Genomic DNA, 19849 nt, shown 5'->3' with positions numbered 1-19849 from the left:
CAATGGGCTGGCACACTGCCCGAAAAAAAGATGAAAACAGATGGACAACAAGAATAATTGATTGCCTACGGACTTGAAAAGGAAAACAGGTAGACAGAGAAGAAGATGGTGAGATTTCATCAGGGTATGTGCAGGAACAACATGGATGAGAACTGCACAAAATAGAAACGAATGACGATTACACGAGGAGGGCTACATCTTATAGATTTGATGAACAAAGCCTAAATGATGAAATGATGAGTGACATTGTTTGAATCCTGCCTTTTCGGGGAATTTTTATGTGAGACCGTTCGAATTTATCTTGCAAGAAATGACGGACAGAGGATGGCCAAAATGCAGACTGTTTCTGGATGTGTCGCAGCAGAAGAAGTCGGATAAAGCAATTGTTTGAATCCTGCCTTATCGGGGAATGTTTATGCGGGACTGAAACTTGAATTCTACCCGGATATTGGAATTTATCTTGACCCAAATGACGGACAGAGGATGCAAAATAATGCAGACTGTGTGTTTCGGGATATATCGTCTGCAAAGACCGTGATGTCATGTAGCCATGTGGCTTTTGCTTGGGAAAAGGTGACTTCACACCAAAGGCTGAGCACATACGTACGGTAAGACAGTTTTTATCGGATTTCTTTTCCTTGTTAGGGGGGGGGGGTAAAGAAAAAAATCATTGTAACATCAATCTTTCATGATGCCTGCCTTTTCACCGAACTCAGGAAAGTACTGAGTATTCAGTGATGTGTTTATGGGTAAAAACCAAAATGTGACTAATGAGCATAATTTTTATATAATACTATTAAAATACAGACACCGAAACTAACAACAGTTTATTTACAAAGTTGTTTACGTGACTTTAATTGGCAATGAAGGTCATCATTATTTGTTTTCAAGAACGCAATAGACTACTTTTTATTCGTTTTTAAAGGTTTCCTGGGTATGTTGATTTTCTAGATTTTTTTTAGAAACACTCCTTATTCCCCTTAGAAATATTTTTTCTTTAGCAATTCATCACAATGGTTCTTTAATAGACCTTATTATGCATTGACGTCATCCAGCCGCCATCTTTGAGGTCAAACGGTGACGAAACAATCGAAACGCACATAGATTGGCCAATGAACAACCTCATTTTGACCTCAATGCGGGGGCGCCGTACTGAAATGACGTCATGTGCATAAGGCCTATAAATCAAAGCATTCAGACAAAAAACACAATCTGTTCTCTCTATACACAATGATGTGCATCCTGCGATGTGTCGTGCCATACAATTACATACGCAGTAAACGCTGACATATCAATATGTTTCAAATGACTTGTAGGCCTAATAGAAAATGATAAATTATCTGGATTTAAAGAACATATTAGACCCAAAATAATATTTTTAAATTTCAAAACCAGGGTGACAATTTTTAGTGCTCGAAGTATGGGGGTGATGATTTTAAATAAAAGAAAAACAGTGGATTACGGTCACGTCATCATCATTAATGTAACGTCTTTTTCGGGAGCCCCATGCCGCTTTATTGCAACATTTGGAAAGTGACGTACAAGTGAATCATTTTAACGCACACCTCAACGACAGAGTGTAGATAGTTGTTTTTTAATCTTAAGGTTTTTTTGTATCGATAATACGAACAATATTCAGATTATACAGATTACATGTAAAAAATATCAGACATACGATTGATTGATTAACACACCTTATAAACATTGCAAAAAAATGTATTAATTTTTTTATATCAAAAAATCCGTTTAAATTAAAAAACTTGGGTGACCATTTCGGGTCCTCGTTGTATATCTTTTGCAACGTCACAGCCCGAGTTTTTGCCAACCCAGATTGGAAAACTATGGAAAGCCGTAAGTGCAAATTAAGAAAAGATCGCTATTTTTTGTAACAATGTCACCAAATTTGTTGATTTTGTTAAAAAACAAAACAAATAATTATGAGAGGTATTTTATTTAAATGAAAGTTTGCAGAAAATGCTGAATTTGGTTAAAACATCTGTTTTTAAGATTTAGTGTTTTACTAACATTCGGCCGGCCATGCCAACCAAGGCAGTTTTTTTTCAACAAAAGAAAGGTCTAATGCTGGTGGTTTAGGAAGTACAGGGTGGTGCTCACTGAAGAAATATGGGGTTTGTAATGAGGGTCCTTATTGCCTGAGATACATGCGTGTTGCCACAATATCATCGATTTTGCAAGTCTGAAAATATGAGCAGAAAGAATAGTATTGTTAAAATTAAAGAAAAAGGCGTTCTGAATGTAACCCCAAGAGTATACAATAAACGTACCATTGAATATTGAATTATATTAAGAATGAGATGTGATCCAAACCCTTCATAATAATTAAATGAACACGTTGCCTTGGATCGGACGAGTTGATCTTTGAAAAGCGTTTGAAACCGTTTGTTATAAAATGCACATGGTTAGAAAGATATTTTAAAAGTAGAATACAATGATCCACACAAATTTGCCTCGAAATTGCGTGGTTTTCCTTTTACTTTGCGAACTAAACTTACCAGTTTCATATCCCCTGACTCAGTAATTTCCCTGATGTAGGTGACCTCTTTGCCCTTACCATCGGCAGGCTTCTCAGTTTGAACCAGTTTGTTGTCAACCATGTTGATGATGTTCTATAAACAAATAGGAAGAAAGAACAGTATTTTAAGCCAACAAAATACATCATCAGTACACACACTGTCTTGTGTGTGACAATGTTAGATTAAATATACAGAGAAACTAAAACTAGCTGTTGAAAATTGCTTACCAACCAAAAATACATGCAAACAATAGTAAAATGGCCTGACGTTTCGACTCTAACAGAGACTTTATCGAAGATTATACGTACAATAAATCGGTGCACTGAGTGTAGTGAGTTTTTTCCTTCGTGCCGAACATAGTCGAATCAATGGCTTATTTGGATGCGTCCCCTTAAAGACATATTTAGTCATTTCTTTCATTGCCCCCTATAAGCCTCCTAAAGACTTTTTACACACAATAGTTTGTGGAGCAACACGCCTGTATAATTTCTCTACGGTGCCCCTTTGTTTTCCCTTTTCTGTTCTGTGTCGCATAAGGTATTCCAGATCCAGATTTTCAGACTTGCCCAGTCCTTCCGAGTCCAGCACTCTACTGCACTGTAAAAAATATCCGTAAATTTGTTTTACAGTGTGGGGCGTCATCCAAGACATTTATTATGCCCTTTCGTTTTCGAAACCACGGCTTTGCTCCAGATTCAGTCCAGGCTATAGCTTGGTCCCACAGGTGTTTTGATAATTTGCGCGTGCTATACGTGCTCTGGGCTTCAGACGAGAGGATGGAGCCTGAAGCCGAATCCAAAGCCGTGGATTTCAAAAGGGACCTGTGACCCTTTGAGTCTGATCCCAACCCTAGCCTGAACGCAATTTTTGTTCTGTACTACGAAATTGCCATATATAGTGACGTAAAGCTTTTCAAAGTGGATTTTTAAACAGAACACTTATACCTTAGTTTTCCTGCCATCAGGCGTTGTATCGCTGTACTCTTCACCCAAGGTGAACTGTAATTTAACGTTCTTAAATGTAGACTCTGATAAAAAGTTGAAGACCTTGCCGTCCTCAGTTGACATGGTGACGACAGGCTTAGTAGAGTTTCCGACTTTACGGAGCATGAAGTTTACGCCTGTGTAAACGAAGAGATAGTAAAATTTTACACAATTCAATGGGCAGGTGTTCAAAAGCAAATTAATTAGTTTTAGATTTTTTAGATTTTTTTTAAAGAGATTTAATAAATATTGTGAATGTAAAATGCAATGTATCGGTAACACATAATAATATTTGATTTTGGAAAACATGGGGCTTAAAAATCTGAATGATTTATCTTGTTAATTAAACAAGACTAATACAGATGTGAAGTGATCACAATATTACAAGGCCAAATGGCTTGACGACCCAGGCTACTTGTGTGTTTGTTTGATATCGATTGTGTTTGATCAAATAAAGATCCTAGTCAAAAAATGATAGCAGTTTCAGGACAATGTCAATTAAGGCCTGGTCACACAGGCCCCGATAACGAGAACGAAAACGAGAACGAAAACGAGAACGATAAAAACGCACGCCCTCGATTAGTTGAAATGCTCCACGCAGAATACGCACACACTTAGTCAACCAATCGAGGGCTGGCATTATCATTCTCGTTATCGGGGCCTGTGTGACCGGGGGTGGATTTCACAAAGGTAGTCCTAACTTAGGACTAGTCCTAGGCAATGCTAAGAGATAGGACCAGTCCTCAGTTAGGATGAGTTACTGGTCCTAACTTAGGACCAGTCCTATCTCTTAGCATTGCTTAGGACTAGTCCTAAGTTAGGACATGGAGGAAGAAAATAGGACTACCTTTGTGAAATCGACCCCGGGCCTTAGGCCTATCCTTCATTTGACTGGGCTGGTGGGATTGGCTAAACGGAGGACCCTGGGAGAAGGAGCGTGTCCATGGTTGGATACTGTCTAAAACGTTATTGGTAGATTGTAGACCCTATGTGTCAGGATGTGATTGGGGGGGGGGGGAGTACACTTTGCTATAGAGGGACATGCTTCATATTCAGGCATGTGAGACTTCATCTTTTCAGCTGATTTCCTCTTTTGGGGTTTGATTTTCCTCTTTTTTTCCTTCACGTTCTGTGGACAAATATCAACCTTTCCTCTTTTTTTTTATTGCCAAGATTCCTCTGTTTCTCTCTTTCATGCGTATTGGATTTGAGGCATTGCATGGTGGGCTATCAATGTATATTTGGTTTGCGGTAACACCATTGTTTATCTACTTGCCAGGTAGAGTTGTTCAGTTGATAACTTATCTTGCTAATACGTGGACCCGGGCTCCGGGTTAACTCTGATCGGGAATTTTTTATTTTTTTTTTAAGTGCGGTACAATACCTCTGCGGCATTGTATAGACTTTTTCTATCCGTCCATGCCTCAAAATGAATATTTATTTTTCAGTGTGGAAGTGATTGGAGACTGGGAGGCTTTATAATGCTAATAGTAATAGCACTAACAGTGATTTAGCCGTGTCAAAGTAGCATTGTGATGTTGAACATAAAAGGGTGACACGCCCATTTTTGGTAGTCATAATTATTGTTTTGGTTAATTTCATTTGTTCACGAGCATCAGAAGGCTAAAGGGCCTAATCCATCTCAGTACAGTTCCCTTTTATACAGGAACTGTAAAAGGTGTCGATTGTCATTTACATTATTTCAAACGCTTTACGCGTTGTCGTATTAAAGACTCCACGGTCAATTTGCCGTCATAAAGGCAACCGTATTGTAAAACATAATCGCCTATTTTACCGATATTTACTCTTTATGCTAGAGACAAAAACAATGTTTATCAGCTTGGACCACATGGGCGCTCTCCCGGACGCTCATGGGAAAATGCAACAACGGTCCATTTAAAAGGTAATCTCAATTAGATATGATAGCTAAAAATAACTCAATTAGTTAGCAAAATAGGATTCAAAGGTACAAGCGTTCACTGTTAAATTGCAGATACGAATTTGCAAATATGTATCTACACGCACCATTCATTTTCTTCACTTCAATTACACTGGACACTAAAAAGGCACTGGACACCTTTGGTAATTGTCAAAGACCAGTACTCTCACTTGGTGTATCCCAATTGATTCAGTTGGTCATTGAAGTTGCGAGAGAATAATGAAAGAAAACAGCAAACAATGGTCAGCAAACAACGGACAGTCCAACTCGCTCGTTGGATATAATTGTACTCGTCGGACAATTTTGTAATCAAGTGTTCATTTATTTATTTTATCTTATTTTAAATCTTCGGAAATAATTCTTTGTTGGCAGGTGTTATTTTGAAGGCTTCAATTATTTTTATTTTTTGTGTGTAATGAGCATGGCTGCTGTGTCATTAACATTTATTGCTTTATTAATGGAGTCACTTCCAAAAGGTACTTTGGAGTTTCTGTTACATCTGTTATTCCTTTATAACGGGCATTGAACGTTTAGCAGGGATGAGATTGTTTAGACTTTTGGCTGAATTCATACTTTGTATGTCGACCTGGTGAAGAAATCAGACAATATTTTTTTCAACAAAAAAAAACCCTGCTCACTGGTCTACTTCTCAAGTGCTTTGGGTACTGTTTCCAAAAGCTCCTTGGAGTCATTAACCCCAGGGGTTACCAAACAGTAGAAATGGCATCGTTTCAACATACCTTTGAATTTGTATCTAAGTTTCAGACTTTTTCGTCAATAATGACTCTCACTCCTGGTTTAGCGACTACTAAAAGTGGGTTTGTTATGTTAACTAGTTATTAACTGCAAGGCAAAACCGCGAGTAAAGTTATAGTTAACTTTAAGTTTTACTAGTTTCTTAAATAGGTTTTAGTCGCAGGGCATAATCGCAGGTTTAAGTTATCGTTAAATTTCAATTTTGCTAATTTAATCTAATGCTGCAATGAATGATACTTCATTTTACAGTAGAATGAAGGGGAAAGAACTTTGTAAAGTGAAAACAACAAGGACATGATTTACAACAACTTCCCACAACAAAACTGCTCGTCATGATTGTTTGCTTCCCTGTTTGTTTTTCACTATTGCAAATTCGTTATACACATGTTAAAATGATTCCACACACCTCACGACCGAGTGTATTCACTCTCATTAGGAGATGACACGTTAAAAAATGCACAGATTTAAACCCATGTTATATTGATGCATTTTGCGGACACGTTTCCTGTTTGCAGAATTTAGCGGAAAAGGTAAAAAAAAATCAAAAAACATCAGCACAAAAATCAGCTCTTGTTTTGTTTGTTTAGTTAGTTGACAGTGTTTGAGTGTTGAGATGTTCGGGATTGGTGGTTTTTTCTCCATTTGCTGTGGACATTATTTGGTTTCAAATTGATTGAATACAAAAAGTAAGGTCTGTCAACTTCTGTTTTATCATTATGTAAAAAATAGTCGATTTTATATGATGCATTTAGAATCTTTCAAAACACAATTAAAACCCACTTTTCGCATTCTTGAAGTGCAATGAAAGTAGTTTAGAGAGAAGGCCTCTTTTAGGGACACGTTGCCTTGGATCGGGCGGGTCCTATGAAAAGTGTTTAAACATGGTTTGTTATAAAATGCATATGGTTTGAGAGATGTTTTAAAAGTATTGAATATAAAGATCCACACAAAAATGTCTCGAAATTGCATTGTTTTCCTCTTTCGTCGTGGACTAACATGGCACGCCATTTTGTGGAGTCAAATTTTTGACTCACAAAATGGCCGACCGTGGTAGTTCGCAAAATAACACGCAATTTCGAGGCATATTTGTGTGGATCATTGTAATCTACTTGTAAACATCTTTCTAACCATGATTTCTGAACAAACGGGTTAAACCCTTTTTAATAGAACAACTCCCCTGGATCCAAGGCAACGTGTTCCTCTAAGCTGCCTTTATCTCCCGATGTCTTAAAGTTGCACTAGCTTCTCAGGTGGCACTTGTTGAATAGGATATTAAAGTTTATTAATGTGCTTTTGAGTGCTACTTATTTTCCCAACGAAACAAACCAAACCCAAAATTATTCCGATCTCAAAAATCGCTCGAGGGTATTGTTCAAACACCTTTTGAAGAATCATTGTGTGACTGTATAAAAGGACTTTAACTCACCCATTGCTGTCATAAACTCATCGAAGTTCTCGCTTTTATCCAGCTTGTATTTGCCGTTAAATTGTGCCATTTCTGCAGTGTGTTTCCTCGTTGTTGGAATTATCACCTCTCCTTTCAGTAATTGGACGGCCAAGTGGAATTATGTCCGTAATACCACAGAATCATGCACTTTAGATTAGTGTTACCTGCAGGACACGTGGGGCGTGTCCCTTCGGTGACTCTGCCGGCCTACCACTAGTCTTGGTGAAAGCCGTTTTAGTTATATTCCATCCACTATATGTACCGCGCACATTACTATCGAACAGCGACGCGCTGTGTATGCGCGTATAGCCTATGGGTTTACCAACTCAACAAGAACGCCTTGATCAAGGACTAGCCTAAGTGATAAAGTACAGGAACGGGTTGTGTTTACATAACAATTTAATATCACGATAACACACGTGAGACTGCTCTACTGCGAGATCCTTATCAGTGTTAACTTTTAAATAGAATTATAAACTTGGATGTTAATTAAATTGTTGCGGCACCCGCTGCTTAAACAAAGGATTCGAACTGCCTCTGTATATAGCTACCGGGCAGTTTCGTTGGTCTAGTTGGTAAGACACTGCTCTAGAATTGCTCAGATTGTGGGCTTGAATCTCACCGAGTAATGTCTGTGATTTGTTGAAGAAAAACACTCGTTTTGTCCGCCATATATCACTTGCAAAAAGCCATATGGCGGACAACTCTTTTTAGAGTGAAATACGGGTACTTATACATCTCGATTTAGAGTGAAATTATATTCGTTCCAATGTCTCTCAAAAAGAGTGCCACGCAGAGATTGAATTTCACTCTCAAAAAAAGCGAAACTGACACCACTCGGAAAATAGAGAGTGGTTTATTTATTTTTTTTTACATTAAGAAGAGAGAGCTGAGTATACAGTGCTAACAAACATCGATGTAAGGGTAAAACCTAAATTAATATTTTGTTATATAATAATAAACTGTTATTTTTAATCAGAGATATACGTGTACCTTGCATTGTATTTACACATTTGGTAACAACAGTTTCTTTTCCATGCTGATTCCTAGCGGGGACATTTTTTTATGATGGTAACCTTAATACATTAACAAAAAAAATCCATAAAAAGATATCTTTATAGTTGAGGTTGAAATATAATTTTAACATTGTTTTTATTTTGAGGACAAAAACTAAGGACAAGTTTGCGTTACCCTTCTTTTTAACAAAGTAGCATTTGCCTTCCACTGTTGTAGTATTACATACGACTGTAAACACACAGACACGCACAGACTTTGGTGAATCATTGTTAATGTACCAGACTCATACAAAGGTCATGTAAGCCTACAATAATTATGCAAACAGCAATTGAACTAATTCTTAGATAAAGTTGATACTTTGGACTCAATTTGGGGTACCGTGTTCCCCTTCAATACACCAATTTGAATGGGTGAATGGGTGATTCTATAAGTGTACATTGGACAATGACTTTGTTATTGGCTAGTGTGCCCTACTTCGTGAGAATTTGATTTTCTGTTTGTCTTTATAGGTGATAACATCACTTGAGGAGGTGTACAATGTATTTCGGTTTACTGCATTACAATTACAGAAACTCTGTTTCCATTGTGAGATAGCCTTTTTGTTTTGTAGTATTAGTAGTTTATCTATTTATTTGTGAATCTTCAAAAATTGTCAACTGGTTTTATGTTTTATGCAAGTCTCAAGCTACAAAAATTCCCCCCTCAGTGATGTCAATAAAGAGTTATCTTTGGCTGAGCTGAGACACAATCCATATGCAGCGCTTACACTAGACTTGATCCAAGTCCCTCGAAAGGTACGTCCCTAAGTATACCGTACACAGGTAATTTGTGCATGCCGGTGTGACAGGAAATTTTGTCACCCACCCCCCACTCCCCGCAGATTTGGTCTCCCCCCCCCCATATGACAAACTGTGTACAAATTTATTTTGGATAGCGTCCTCTTTTGAAATCGTCTCCCTCCAGCCAATGTTAATTTTCCATAAGGGGGACAGAATCTCGGCGGACAGTTATCCCTTGGACACCGGCCGCTCAAACGTTTTGTGATGTCAGGCAGAGGTCTATTATTATTTTTTCAATCGTAGTGAGATTTTAGGTTTAGGAAAAATGGTGGAGAGAAATCGGAGACACACAAAATATTTCAAAATCAAACCAGTAGTCTGTACTCAAACTTTGCTTTTTCAAACGAGTTTAATTCATTCAAACATCCTCATTAATCATGATTAAGGTACTTTTTGGTGTGTATTAAAACATTAACGTTAGCTATTCTTTGGAAAAGCTTCGAACAATTCACAGCGTTTGAGGAAATTAATCACGACATGCCTTGACAAACAAACATGGCCTGATTCAGTCCACGGGCTCAGGCATTATGTAATATCACATTATGTGCATTATCAATAGAGTAATATTGAAATTTAAAATGGTGAACTTTATGTAATTAAGTATACAAATATTATATAGTTTAAATGGCAGGTATATATTTAAACCGCACAGTCCACTGAAAAGGTCAAATGCGGTTGTAGTTGTAAGCTGCATGCCAGAATGGTTAATGTGTTGTTCTTATACACTACAAGGTCAGAGACTGACCCGGTTACTGGTTAAAAATGGGACTTCAACTCAGATTTCGCATCAGTTTGACCACTTCTTGGGTCAGATTTGACTGAATGTGTTTAAATTGATAACTGGGTCCTTTATATAGACATGCAATAACATGTTTGGTGCCTTTCACACAAAACTTGGAGAAAAGTTTCTCAAACATCGTGCAGGGGCCGATTTCACAAACAGCTTAGATTTATCTTAACTGCAAATCAATAGTTGCTAAGTAAAGTGTGATGTCATAACACAAATCACTATGGTGATACTGAAAATTTGTCTTGCGATGAATTTGTATTGCTTAGTGAAATCGGCCCCATGTCTCGCGCAAATTCAGAGTTGATCCTCCTTTGGAATGCGTAACTTAGTTTCAAAACAATGGAGTGCAAATGTTCACACAATTCGAATGTAAAGCGCAAGACCCGATCCCCTGAGCAGTGGCTTGAGAGAGGCGCAATAGACCTTATGCATTGACGTCATCTTCTAGGTGAGGGCGCCCTACTGAAATGACGTCATGTGCATAAGGTCTATGGGGAGGGCCAACTCCTTTGGTCATTGATGGAATTCCTATAGGTGGTCGCTGTTCAGTCCAAGTAATAGCACTATCCACTCCCTCTGCGCGCTTATACATTTTTTGACGGAACTGGTTTCTTATTGCAAGAATTATCCCAATCTCTCTCCACACACACACACAGCTCAGCGTGGCCACACCTAGTAGATCACATCACATTGACTCCGCATGCTTGAAGATCATCATACTAAATTATCTACTTTTTTTAAAGACACAAACTAAGTCTACCTTACTATAAATCATAACCTATCTGGAATTGAGTATATTTCATGCAAGTTTGTCTTTGTCAGGTGCATTCAAAGCTTCTTGTATAGTCGTTTTGCAACGATGGTTCCTATCGTCATTGTCTGAAACAAGAGTAAGACAAAAATTTGCAAATTCATTTTAATTTTTTATTTTTTTACAATCCAGCACAGCCCTTATCAGATGCGAAAGGCCACCTGCGAATTATTATTTCAAAATTGTTTTCTGGAAAATGTCCTTCAATAGAAATGTATGTACTGTACATAACGAGCACCTCAGTTCGTCACAACGCTCTTTGATTTCGTCAACTGGCCAAAACTGTGTTTGAGAACTATTAAAAGTGTTTTGGCAAAACACTTCTATTGCTAAAACGCAAGTTCACATACTACATTGAAGTTAGTATCTAAGACTTAGATTGGAAAAGATAGAGATAAAATGTTACTGCATGTGTTTTATTTATTTATTTCGAGGCAGAGGTATATGATGATTAGATTTTCATTAATTTTCCACATTTTAAACAACAAATAGAAATTCGATTTCTACTGGCAAATGGGTAAACTATACAATATTGCACAACTTTCAAAATACGTAGGCATAGAGCTGAACAACGATCTGTTAAAAGACAAGCACTAAATGCGAAAACAGCGAACAAAATTTGGAAAAAAGTCCAGGAGACCTGGAAAATGCTCACAGATAAAGACTAAGTTAAATAATCATCTCACCATGTTTAAATTTCCGTCAGCCAGTATCGATCTCTCGTATGTTGCACTCACTCCATTCCCGTCGGCTGGGGTCTCCAACTGCTTCAGAACGTCACCCTCTAAGCTATACGTATTCTAAAGAACACAACAACAAATGTTTTGAGATTAATATTTTGCTGATTCGGTTCAAAGAAAACAAACCATGTCGTCACTTAGTTGATGGAAAATGTAAAATTGTTGTGATTCAGCCTTTTGAGCTGCGCATGCGAGGACAGTTTTTTTAATGAAGCATTTCATCTATCTATCTTGCTATCGGAACGCCATTAGGTGCCAAATCTTACACAACAGACCTCTTGCATTTGCCGACATCTTTGATGAAAGTGAAACATGCACGAGTGAAAGGATTATGATTGGCTGATAGTTGTTTTACACCAAAGATGGTCAGTGCATGCCAGTGACGTCATGTTCAATTGATATATAGACCATTCTAAATGACGTCACATATAGCTATGCGGGAGGTTTACCCACCCCTAACTACTTTAACGTCAATGAAAGCTACGTATATGCGTAGTGCCATTGACCTGCTTTGCGTTTCGCTTCACATGACGCGACGTGCGCGTGTAAGTACTCAAATCCTCCTGCGTTGGTTAGTCATTGCGTCATACATGCATGAGGAAACTCACTTTTCATATTATTATTTCATCGACCTTGAATACTCTTTGATTCTAGACGATTTAACTTTTAGTCCCCTGAACCCCCCCCCCCCCCCCCTGCAATGTTCAATGGGATACGCAAATTACAGAGAACAGAGTACCTTGTGATGTTATAATAACTGTTTTATATGCGATTTATACGCCTCTCTTAATAATTATGCATGACATCATAATTCTTACCCAAAATGAGGCTATGGGCGCACGTTCCCCATCACTTGCAGTGGCTGCGCCCATCGCCTCGTTAAGAGAGGCGTATATAGCGCTGTTATAAAGTTATCTCTTAGCGCTTGATAAATAACTGAAATAAATAACCTGTTAAACTATGTTCAATTGACTGAACTAATGCTGTAAAGAGATGTATAATAGTAACCACATATAATTGCACTGTTTGGTTAGGGTGTATGCCTATAGACGATGTGACCTATGTTTACATTCAAACCGCCCTCTGTTGACAAAACACTATAATACGTCATGTTTCGCCGGGCACTGAGTTGCTTAGTCATAGTAAGATTGCGTACACTTTCTAGCTGGCTGCCAAAACACAAAGGTTTTGCCCGGCGGTATGCGAGCGAATCATGTTATGGTTTTCGTGTGACGTCAGAGGTCACATCGTCTATACAGACAAATTTACCCAAACCATTTTTTTTTTAGAAATGTGTCCTCCTTTATGATCTCAAAATGGCTTATTGGCAGCGATCAATTGAATGGGAGACTTTGGGACGCTAGGTGGCAACAGACTTACCAGGTAAATTTCCATTGTTTACGTAGTTCTGAGCGTGCGCCTATGACCGAGAACAATGGATTTTACCTGGGAAGTCTGCTGCCACCAAGCGTCCCAAAAGTCTCCCATTCAATTCAATTCAATTCAATTCAATACCTTGGTTTTTCTGCCGTCCGCAGTAGTAAGCTCAAACTCCTCCCCAAGGTTGAACTCAACTAATACGGTAGTGAAAGAGGTGGCGGTCGTGATCTTGAAGTGTTTACCATCAGCTGTCTCTATGGTTACCTCGGGGATCACGCTAGCACCAACTTTCTGCATCTCTTCACTTACACCTAATGGGAGCGGGATAACGAACATTCACAGAGTCATTACAAATAGTATCATAATTAATTTTTGTTTTTACCCATACATCGATGTGTGTTAGCACTGTATATTCAGTACTTTCCCGAGTCCTGTGAAAAAAATATCACATGCATGTTACTCGGGTGGGATTCGAACCCACAACCCTTGCAATTCTAGATAGTCTAGTTGGCAACCTCGGTAGCCTAGTTGGTAAGACACTGCTCTAGAATTGCAAGGGTCGTGGGTTCGAATCCCACCCAAGTAACATGTCTGTGATATTTTTTTCACATGACTCGGGAAAGTACTGAATATACAGTGCTAACACACATCGGTGTATGGGTAAAAACAAAAATTAATATTCTTTATCCCCGATGCAAATTTAACATCTTTTAGTATCAAAATTATCCATTTTGAGAAAGGAGGTTTGGGTTTTTAGTTCAGACCTGCGCAATTTCACTTGTTTAATTTCTGTTGTTTTTTTTTTTTTTTTACTGCCGCATCGCATTCTTGTTAAGGAATAAATCCGACTGTTTGTTGAAGTCAATATGGACAGAGTATCTTTACAAGTTCAGTGTAGACTAGTGAGCAAGTGTTGTAAATCTAGGCGTCTCGTTAATATTATAAGAGACCGTTGTGATATCAAATCCCCCTTTTTGAAAGGAATCTGTCTTTCTGAATGTGCAATTACACAGAATTACTTAATAATCTGAAGTTGACAACCAGTCCCATTAACCCTGATTTGTCTTTGTAAATGTTACTATGTGTCGGGTTTCCCAGGCAAATCTTCCCGCCCGAAATTCTGTACCCCATTATGGGAAATTAACGAGGGCTATAAAGGAGGATGATTCAAAAGAGGGCGCTATCAGAAGTAGTTTGTACGTAGCCATATGGGGGGGGGGGGGTCTCCTGCCATAAAGGTCCCATCAGTCACATCAAATGAACATAGGAAATTCTCCAAGTAGACTATAAACCGACTGTCATCAATCACGTATATAAACTTGGAACGCCTTTATTGACCTTACATTTTCTGAGAAATAAATATCTCCCGGCCAAGTGATCTAGTCCTATTCACGTAGGCCTATAAGGTTAAAGGAATGTTACAGAATTGGTAAGAACAAAAATCGTGAAGATCATAGATTTACATATTACTTACACGGTCTAATGATGATGATGATAGAAAACATCCCTTTAAATAGTTCTGTCTGAAATTTCATATTTGATGAGAAATAAATAATCTAATTTCGCGTTTATAGTTTATCGCTCAGGGAGCGTTTTATTCATTTTTGTTTTGGCATCAATGCTATGCAAAATTTGTAATCGGTTTTTCACTGTTCTCTCGTGACCCAGATCGATCTAAAACTTCTACAGGTTTGTCAGTTTATGTATATGGTGGATTACATAAAGTGCTTACACTGCCAGCAACTTTTTTGCTATAATGTTCCTTTAAACAAAATAATCCAAACATAAATAAGCCATACATTTAAACAGCTGTATTTGTAGTTGGTCTCTTAATTTTGTGGATCATTATTTTCTTTTACAAATCTTATTTCATGTATGATATCATTCCCTTGAAGAATGCCGTAGTTGAGTGTCAATTTACGGCTAGACTGCAAACAAAAAGAACTCTATCCCAATTAGAGACAGACAGTTTGATGGCTAAGGTTACAAAATGTTAAGTGATGACTAAGAATTCCCTGATAGGGTTGGGAAATTCACAAGAGCAGGAGGGGGACCTTGTTCCACTTCTGCCCAAGGTGTTGCCACGGTAACCACGTAAAGTAACACTCACTCTGGGACCGAAAGGGGAAATCCCACTGACAATGTTAAGGGATATTCATCGGGGAAAAAATGTAAGAAAATGTGATGATGATTAAGACACTGTATAGCCTTGTATCAGACAGGCTAGGTTTGGCATGGCTGGCGACTCGAGGTGGGGAAGTGATACTTTCGAAGAAGTAATTTTCCTTGAATTTGATTTCGAGGCATCAGAATTAGATTTTGAGGTCTCGAAACTGAAAGCACACAACTGCGTGTGGCAAGGGTGTTTTTTCTTTCATTGTTATCTCGCAACTTCGACGACCAATTGAGCTCAATTTTTTACACAGGTTTGTTATTGTATGCATATGTTGAGATACACTAAGTGAGAAGACTGGTCTTTGACAATTACCAGTCGTGTCCAGCGCCTTAAAGGCAGTGGACACTATTAGTAATTGTCAAAGACTAGCCTTTACAGTTGATGTATCTCAACATATACATAAAATAACAAACCTGTGAAAATTTGAGCTCAGTCGGTCGTCGAACTTGCGAGATAAGAATGAAAGAAAAAAAACCTTATCACACGAATTTGTGTGCGTTTAGATGGTTGATTTCGAGACCTCAAGTTCTAAACTTGAGGTCTCGAAATCAAATTCGTGGAAAATTACTTCTTTCTCGAAAACTATGGCACTTCAGAGGGAGCCGTTTCTCACAATGTTTTATACCATCAACCTCTCCCCATTACTAGTCACCAAAAAAAGGTTTTATACTAATAATTATTTTGAGTAATTACCAATAGTGTCCAATGCCTTTAATGTTTGAATAATAATTAATCTCCAGCATAGCAAATTAAATCGCTGAAGCATTTTATATTTCAAAATAAGTTAATACATTTATTTACCAATAAATTAATTGAAAATTTTTAGGGTTTGAAGGAACCAAATTAGTAGTCTTGTGTTATATGTGCTTTTAAATACCAACGTTGACAATCACTGCCTTGCCCACATTATTCAGCTGTTGTCTGCGATGCACTTTTCAAGGACGGATGCCTCCTGACTACCGGCAACGTAAATTTGCTTCCTATATTGTGAAATGTAACTAATTAACATAACAGACCAATATTCCTGGATGGCGGGGACATCTTGTGTTAATGATAAGGAATGCGAGACGAACATGTTTTGGCCTGAAATTAATTTAAACAACGTTGTGGACTACGTTGAATTGTGAATTGAGAATGGAACAAACTACCACAGGATATTCGCGACGCACCAACTATTATTATTTTTAATTCAAGCTATGGATATGGGTAGCATAACATAACATAACAGTTAAAATTTATAATGCGCAATTCCATCAAGATCATAGCTCACTAGAAAGAAATTAACTTGGTAAAAAGGTAACATCATCAGGGGACCCACTTCATGTAAACCATTGCTGCTCAGTCACCTGCACGTGTACATCCCAATAATGTGGAGATTGTGCAGTAATTTACCAGAACCTGATGTTTGAAGCTTGCATGGTGTGAATGATAAGAATGATATACATAATAGTATAAACCTGCGGGTATACAGTCCACACTCCCTTTCAAAGAGAATTATCACATGGTTGTACGTGCAGGTTTTCTATTATTTAAATTATAGTTTATTCTATTGTTGTGGATTGTTGAGGTGTGAACATTCATTCTGAGTTGGTGGCATTTTTTGTTGGTTTTGGTTGTATTTTCATCATTTTTATTTTTCCTGTTTCCTCCCATTTTCTGCCACACCAATGTAGCTCGATAATAATTTTGTTTCACTGGCGTGTGACTCAATCTTAGACCCAGGATGACCTCATGAAAGCAATATTTGTTTGTATTTTCAGAACCAAAAAGTGATAAATAATTAAATTTGATCTCAAAGATTTATAGGCATATTTTAACATATTGGCTCCGATCAAACGGTGAAGTACCAACAGTGTTTTGACTTTCATGTGTGTCAGTTGACCCCCCCCCCTTTTCACCACCGCCGGGAGTGTCCTCACTGCCCCATATCCGTTTCAGTAAAAAATAACCCGGAACCGAACGGTGTCAAAATGTCCAAGAATGGGTCAAACCCTTTTTATAGCTCCATTGCCAAACTGACGGGAAGTCTATTTAAAAGCACTGGACACTGTTGGTTATTACTCAAAATAATTATTAGCATAAAACCTTACTTAGTAACGAGTAATAGGGAGAGGTAGGTAGTATACAACATTGCGAGAAACGGCTCCCTCTGAAGTGACGTAGTTTTCGAGAGAGAAGTGATTTTCCACGTACTTGATTTCGAGACCTCAAATTTAGAATTTAAGGTATCGAAATCAAGCATATAAAGCAAACAACTTCGTGTAACAAGGGTGTTTTTTCTTTCATTACTATTTCGCAACTTCAACGACCAACTGAGCTCAAATTTTCACAGGTTTGATATTTTATGCATATGTTGAGATACACCAAGTGAGAAGACTAGTCTTTGACAATTACCAAAAGTGTCCATTGTCTTTAAATTTCGATTAGTTACCGGGCCACAGACTTTATATAGGACCCTGAATTTGGACATAATTTTTTCTTTTTTTTAAAGAATGTTTATTTATAAACATTTGCAAGTTCTCGTAATAGGCCTACTACAGCCAGAGAGAATTATGTCATCATGCATAGTGCCTGGTCCTTCCTCTTCGCATACTGTAATCCATTTGTTATACGCTTGGGAGCACATCCATTCAATATGCAGTCTGGTAATATGCACACAAATAATAATAGTCAAATCTCCCGGGGAAAAAAAAAATATTTTATGGAAATGCATACTTTGTCACAGTGCGACCTCATATTTGAACCACCGCGGAAGTTAAATGCTACCCATAAACCTACGCATGTTATGTTGTACAATGCACAACCGAATACAATGTGGTGATCTCATAAAAATGAACAGCACAATATATTTGTACACATGGGTGTGATATAATTATTTCAACAACACACAATCCTCTTACCAAGCGCCTTCATGAACTCGTCCAGGTTGTCGCTGCTATCCAGCTTGAACTTGCCGTTAAACTGTGCCATTTTCACCCACGGTTGTTAGATCAGACAGAGGAAGAGAGCGGTCTGTGTTGATTGACTTCGCTAGCAAGAATGATTTCCCTTGTAGCTAGCTGCAGACTGCGGTAAAGACTATACGCTGCAGTGTTTCCTGGCGAGTTTGTATGCCTCGCCCTAACCGACTTCCACGTGATATGACAGCCTGATTATGAATTTCTCTGAAGCCTAGGTGTCATTAGGTAGATGTGTCGCAGCCTTTGAGTGGAAACGCCCTGTGATAACCCTGTGAGTGCTTCTTCAACCCCGTCATGACTAAAAATTATTCGACAGTTGAAATAAAGGAATGTTAAAAGCTCCAAGAGAAATCAGTTCGTGATATCGCGGAAGTGTCATATACACGTAAATTAAAGGGTTCGCTTTCAACAGCTTCCGGGGAAAGGCGGGGGGGGGGGTGCGACTTGAGAAGGTCTTTAATTTTAAACTGGATCACAGAGGACCAAATGTAACGCTAGCGTGGTCACTAGTTACGATCGATGGTCAATTAATTAACCAATATTTAAATAAATAAATAAATAAGTATAATTAAACACATTTTAGACAAAATATAGGTATGATCAAAATGTTGACCTTGAGTATTTGATCTTTCAATTCTTGCATCGAATTTGTTATTACCCATCAGGCAAATAAATTTGCTCTTTGCTTTTTTTTGTGGTGAAGCAAAACGGTTTAATCACTCCTCAAATTTGAGTCCATAACGAGTGTGAAGACCGTGCTATTATAATGTTTCATACACTTTAGGGATCAAGTGAAGTCGTTTTGAGCTGCAACATTGCAGTCTTGTTTTACACCCCCCCCTTTCAATTTGAGCCCATAATGAGTGTGACCTGTGCGTGACATTATAATGATTGCCCCATACATGCAACTATAACACAATGGTGTTTCATGAAACAAATACTTGAACATGAATTAGTCTCCAACACCGTTAGATCTTATTTATGCACGAGCCCAGACAAAAGCTCATCGATATTTTGTTTTATAGGACATCGATATTTTGTTTTATAGGAATCAATACAGCTTAGTGTGTTTTTACTAGACAGTGATGTTGGTACCTGCGAGGGTAGAGGTTGATATTGTGAATGAAAAGCTTTCGGAGCGCCACGGCAGCTCGGGCTGTATACTCCCTAATGGGAGCTGAGAAAGATTAAAGGGATGTTTATTGGCCCGATGACCAGGGGACTAATGCAAAGCGCATTGATACGAATTATTGTGAAATGCGCTATATAAGAATTTGTTATTATTATACGCGTCAGGTATAGCACGCGTCAGGTGGTCTATATAATATAATCAAACGAGATTTATGTTATTGTAAGTAACATTTCAAAAATCGAGATAATATAATAATTATGTGCGGTATTATTATTTGAAAATCTCAATGTATTGCGAATATTATTTCATTTCATGTTAACCTATACACAACTAATTAAAAGCCAT

General features: G+C 38.0%; 2 protein-coding genes across 2 annotated transcripts; both read right to left on the bottom strand.

The window, feature by feature from the left end:
- Positions 1-826: 826 nt before the first annotated feature.
- On the bottom strand, positions 827-7879 carry LOC139939104 (fatty acid-binding protein, liver-like). Its single transcript, XM_071934840.1, has 4 exons — positions 7639-7879; positions 3479-3654; positions 2514-2627; positions 827-2197 (listed from the first exon to the last, which is right to left on the bottom strand). Exons 1-4 carry the CDS (start codon positions 7706-7708, stop codon positions 2147-2149), a joined length of 411 nt encoding a protein of 136 aa, XP_071790941.1. The 5' UTR covers positions 7709-7879; the 3' UTR covers positions 827-2146.
- A 1955-nt stretch (positions 7880-9834) lies between these two features.
- LOC139939023 (fatty acid-binding protein, liver-like) lies at positions 9835-18658 on the bottom strand. Its single transcript, XM_071934734.1, has 4 exons — positions 18313-18658; positions 13372-13547; positions 11803-11916; positions 9835-11184 (listed from the first exon to the last, which is right to left on the bottom strand). Exons 1-4 carry the CDS (start codon positions 18380-18382, stop codon positions 11134-11136), a joined length of 411 nt encoding a protein of 136 aa, XP_071790835.1. The 5' UTR covers positions 18383-18658; the 3' UTR covers positions 9835-11133.
- Positions 18659-19849: the final 1191 nt, after the last annotated feature.

This window comes from Asterias amurensis, chromosome 6 (genome assembly GCF_032118995.1).
Source record: "Asterias amurensis chromosome 6, ASM3211899v1".
NCBI classification, from domain to species: Eukaryota; Metazoa; Echinodermata; class Asteroidea; order Forcipulatida; family Asteriidae; genus Asterias; species Asterias amurensis.
The sequence above is the reverse complement of the archived record's forward strand: the minus strand, read 5'-3'. Positions and strand labels throughout refer to the sequence as shown.

Bases quoted from the DNA above. Each gene is read 5' to 3' on its own strand.
- LOC139939023 (XM_071934734.1), bottom strand. From the start codon at position 18,382: ATGGCACAGTTTAACGGCAAGTTCAAGCTGGATAGCAGCGACAACCTG. The intron at 13,548-18,312 runs GTAAGAGGATTG...CGCTCCCATTAG, and splicing joins CGAGTTCATGAAGGCGCTTG to GTGTAAGTGAAGAGATGCAG. The intron at 11,917-13,371 runs GTATTGAATTGA...TGTGTTCTTTAG, and splicing joins CGGACGGCAGAAAAACCAAG to AATACGTATAGCTTAGAGGG.
- LOC139939104 (XM_071934840.1), bottom strand. From the start codon at position 7,708: ATGGCACAATTTAACGGCAAATACAAGCTGGATAAAAGCGAGAACTTC. The intron at 3,655-7,638 runs GTGAGTTAAAGT...TCGTTTACACAG, and splicing joins TGAGTTTATGACAGCAATGG to GCGTAAACTTCATGCTCCGT. The intron at 2,198-2,513 runs GTAAGTTTAGTT...TCATATTTTCAG, and splicing joins AGTCAGGGGATATGAAACTG to ACTTGCAAAATCGATGATAT.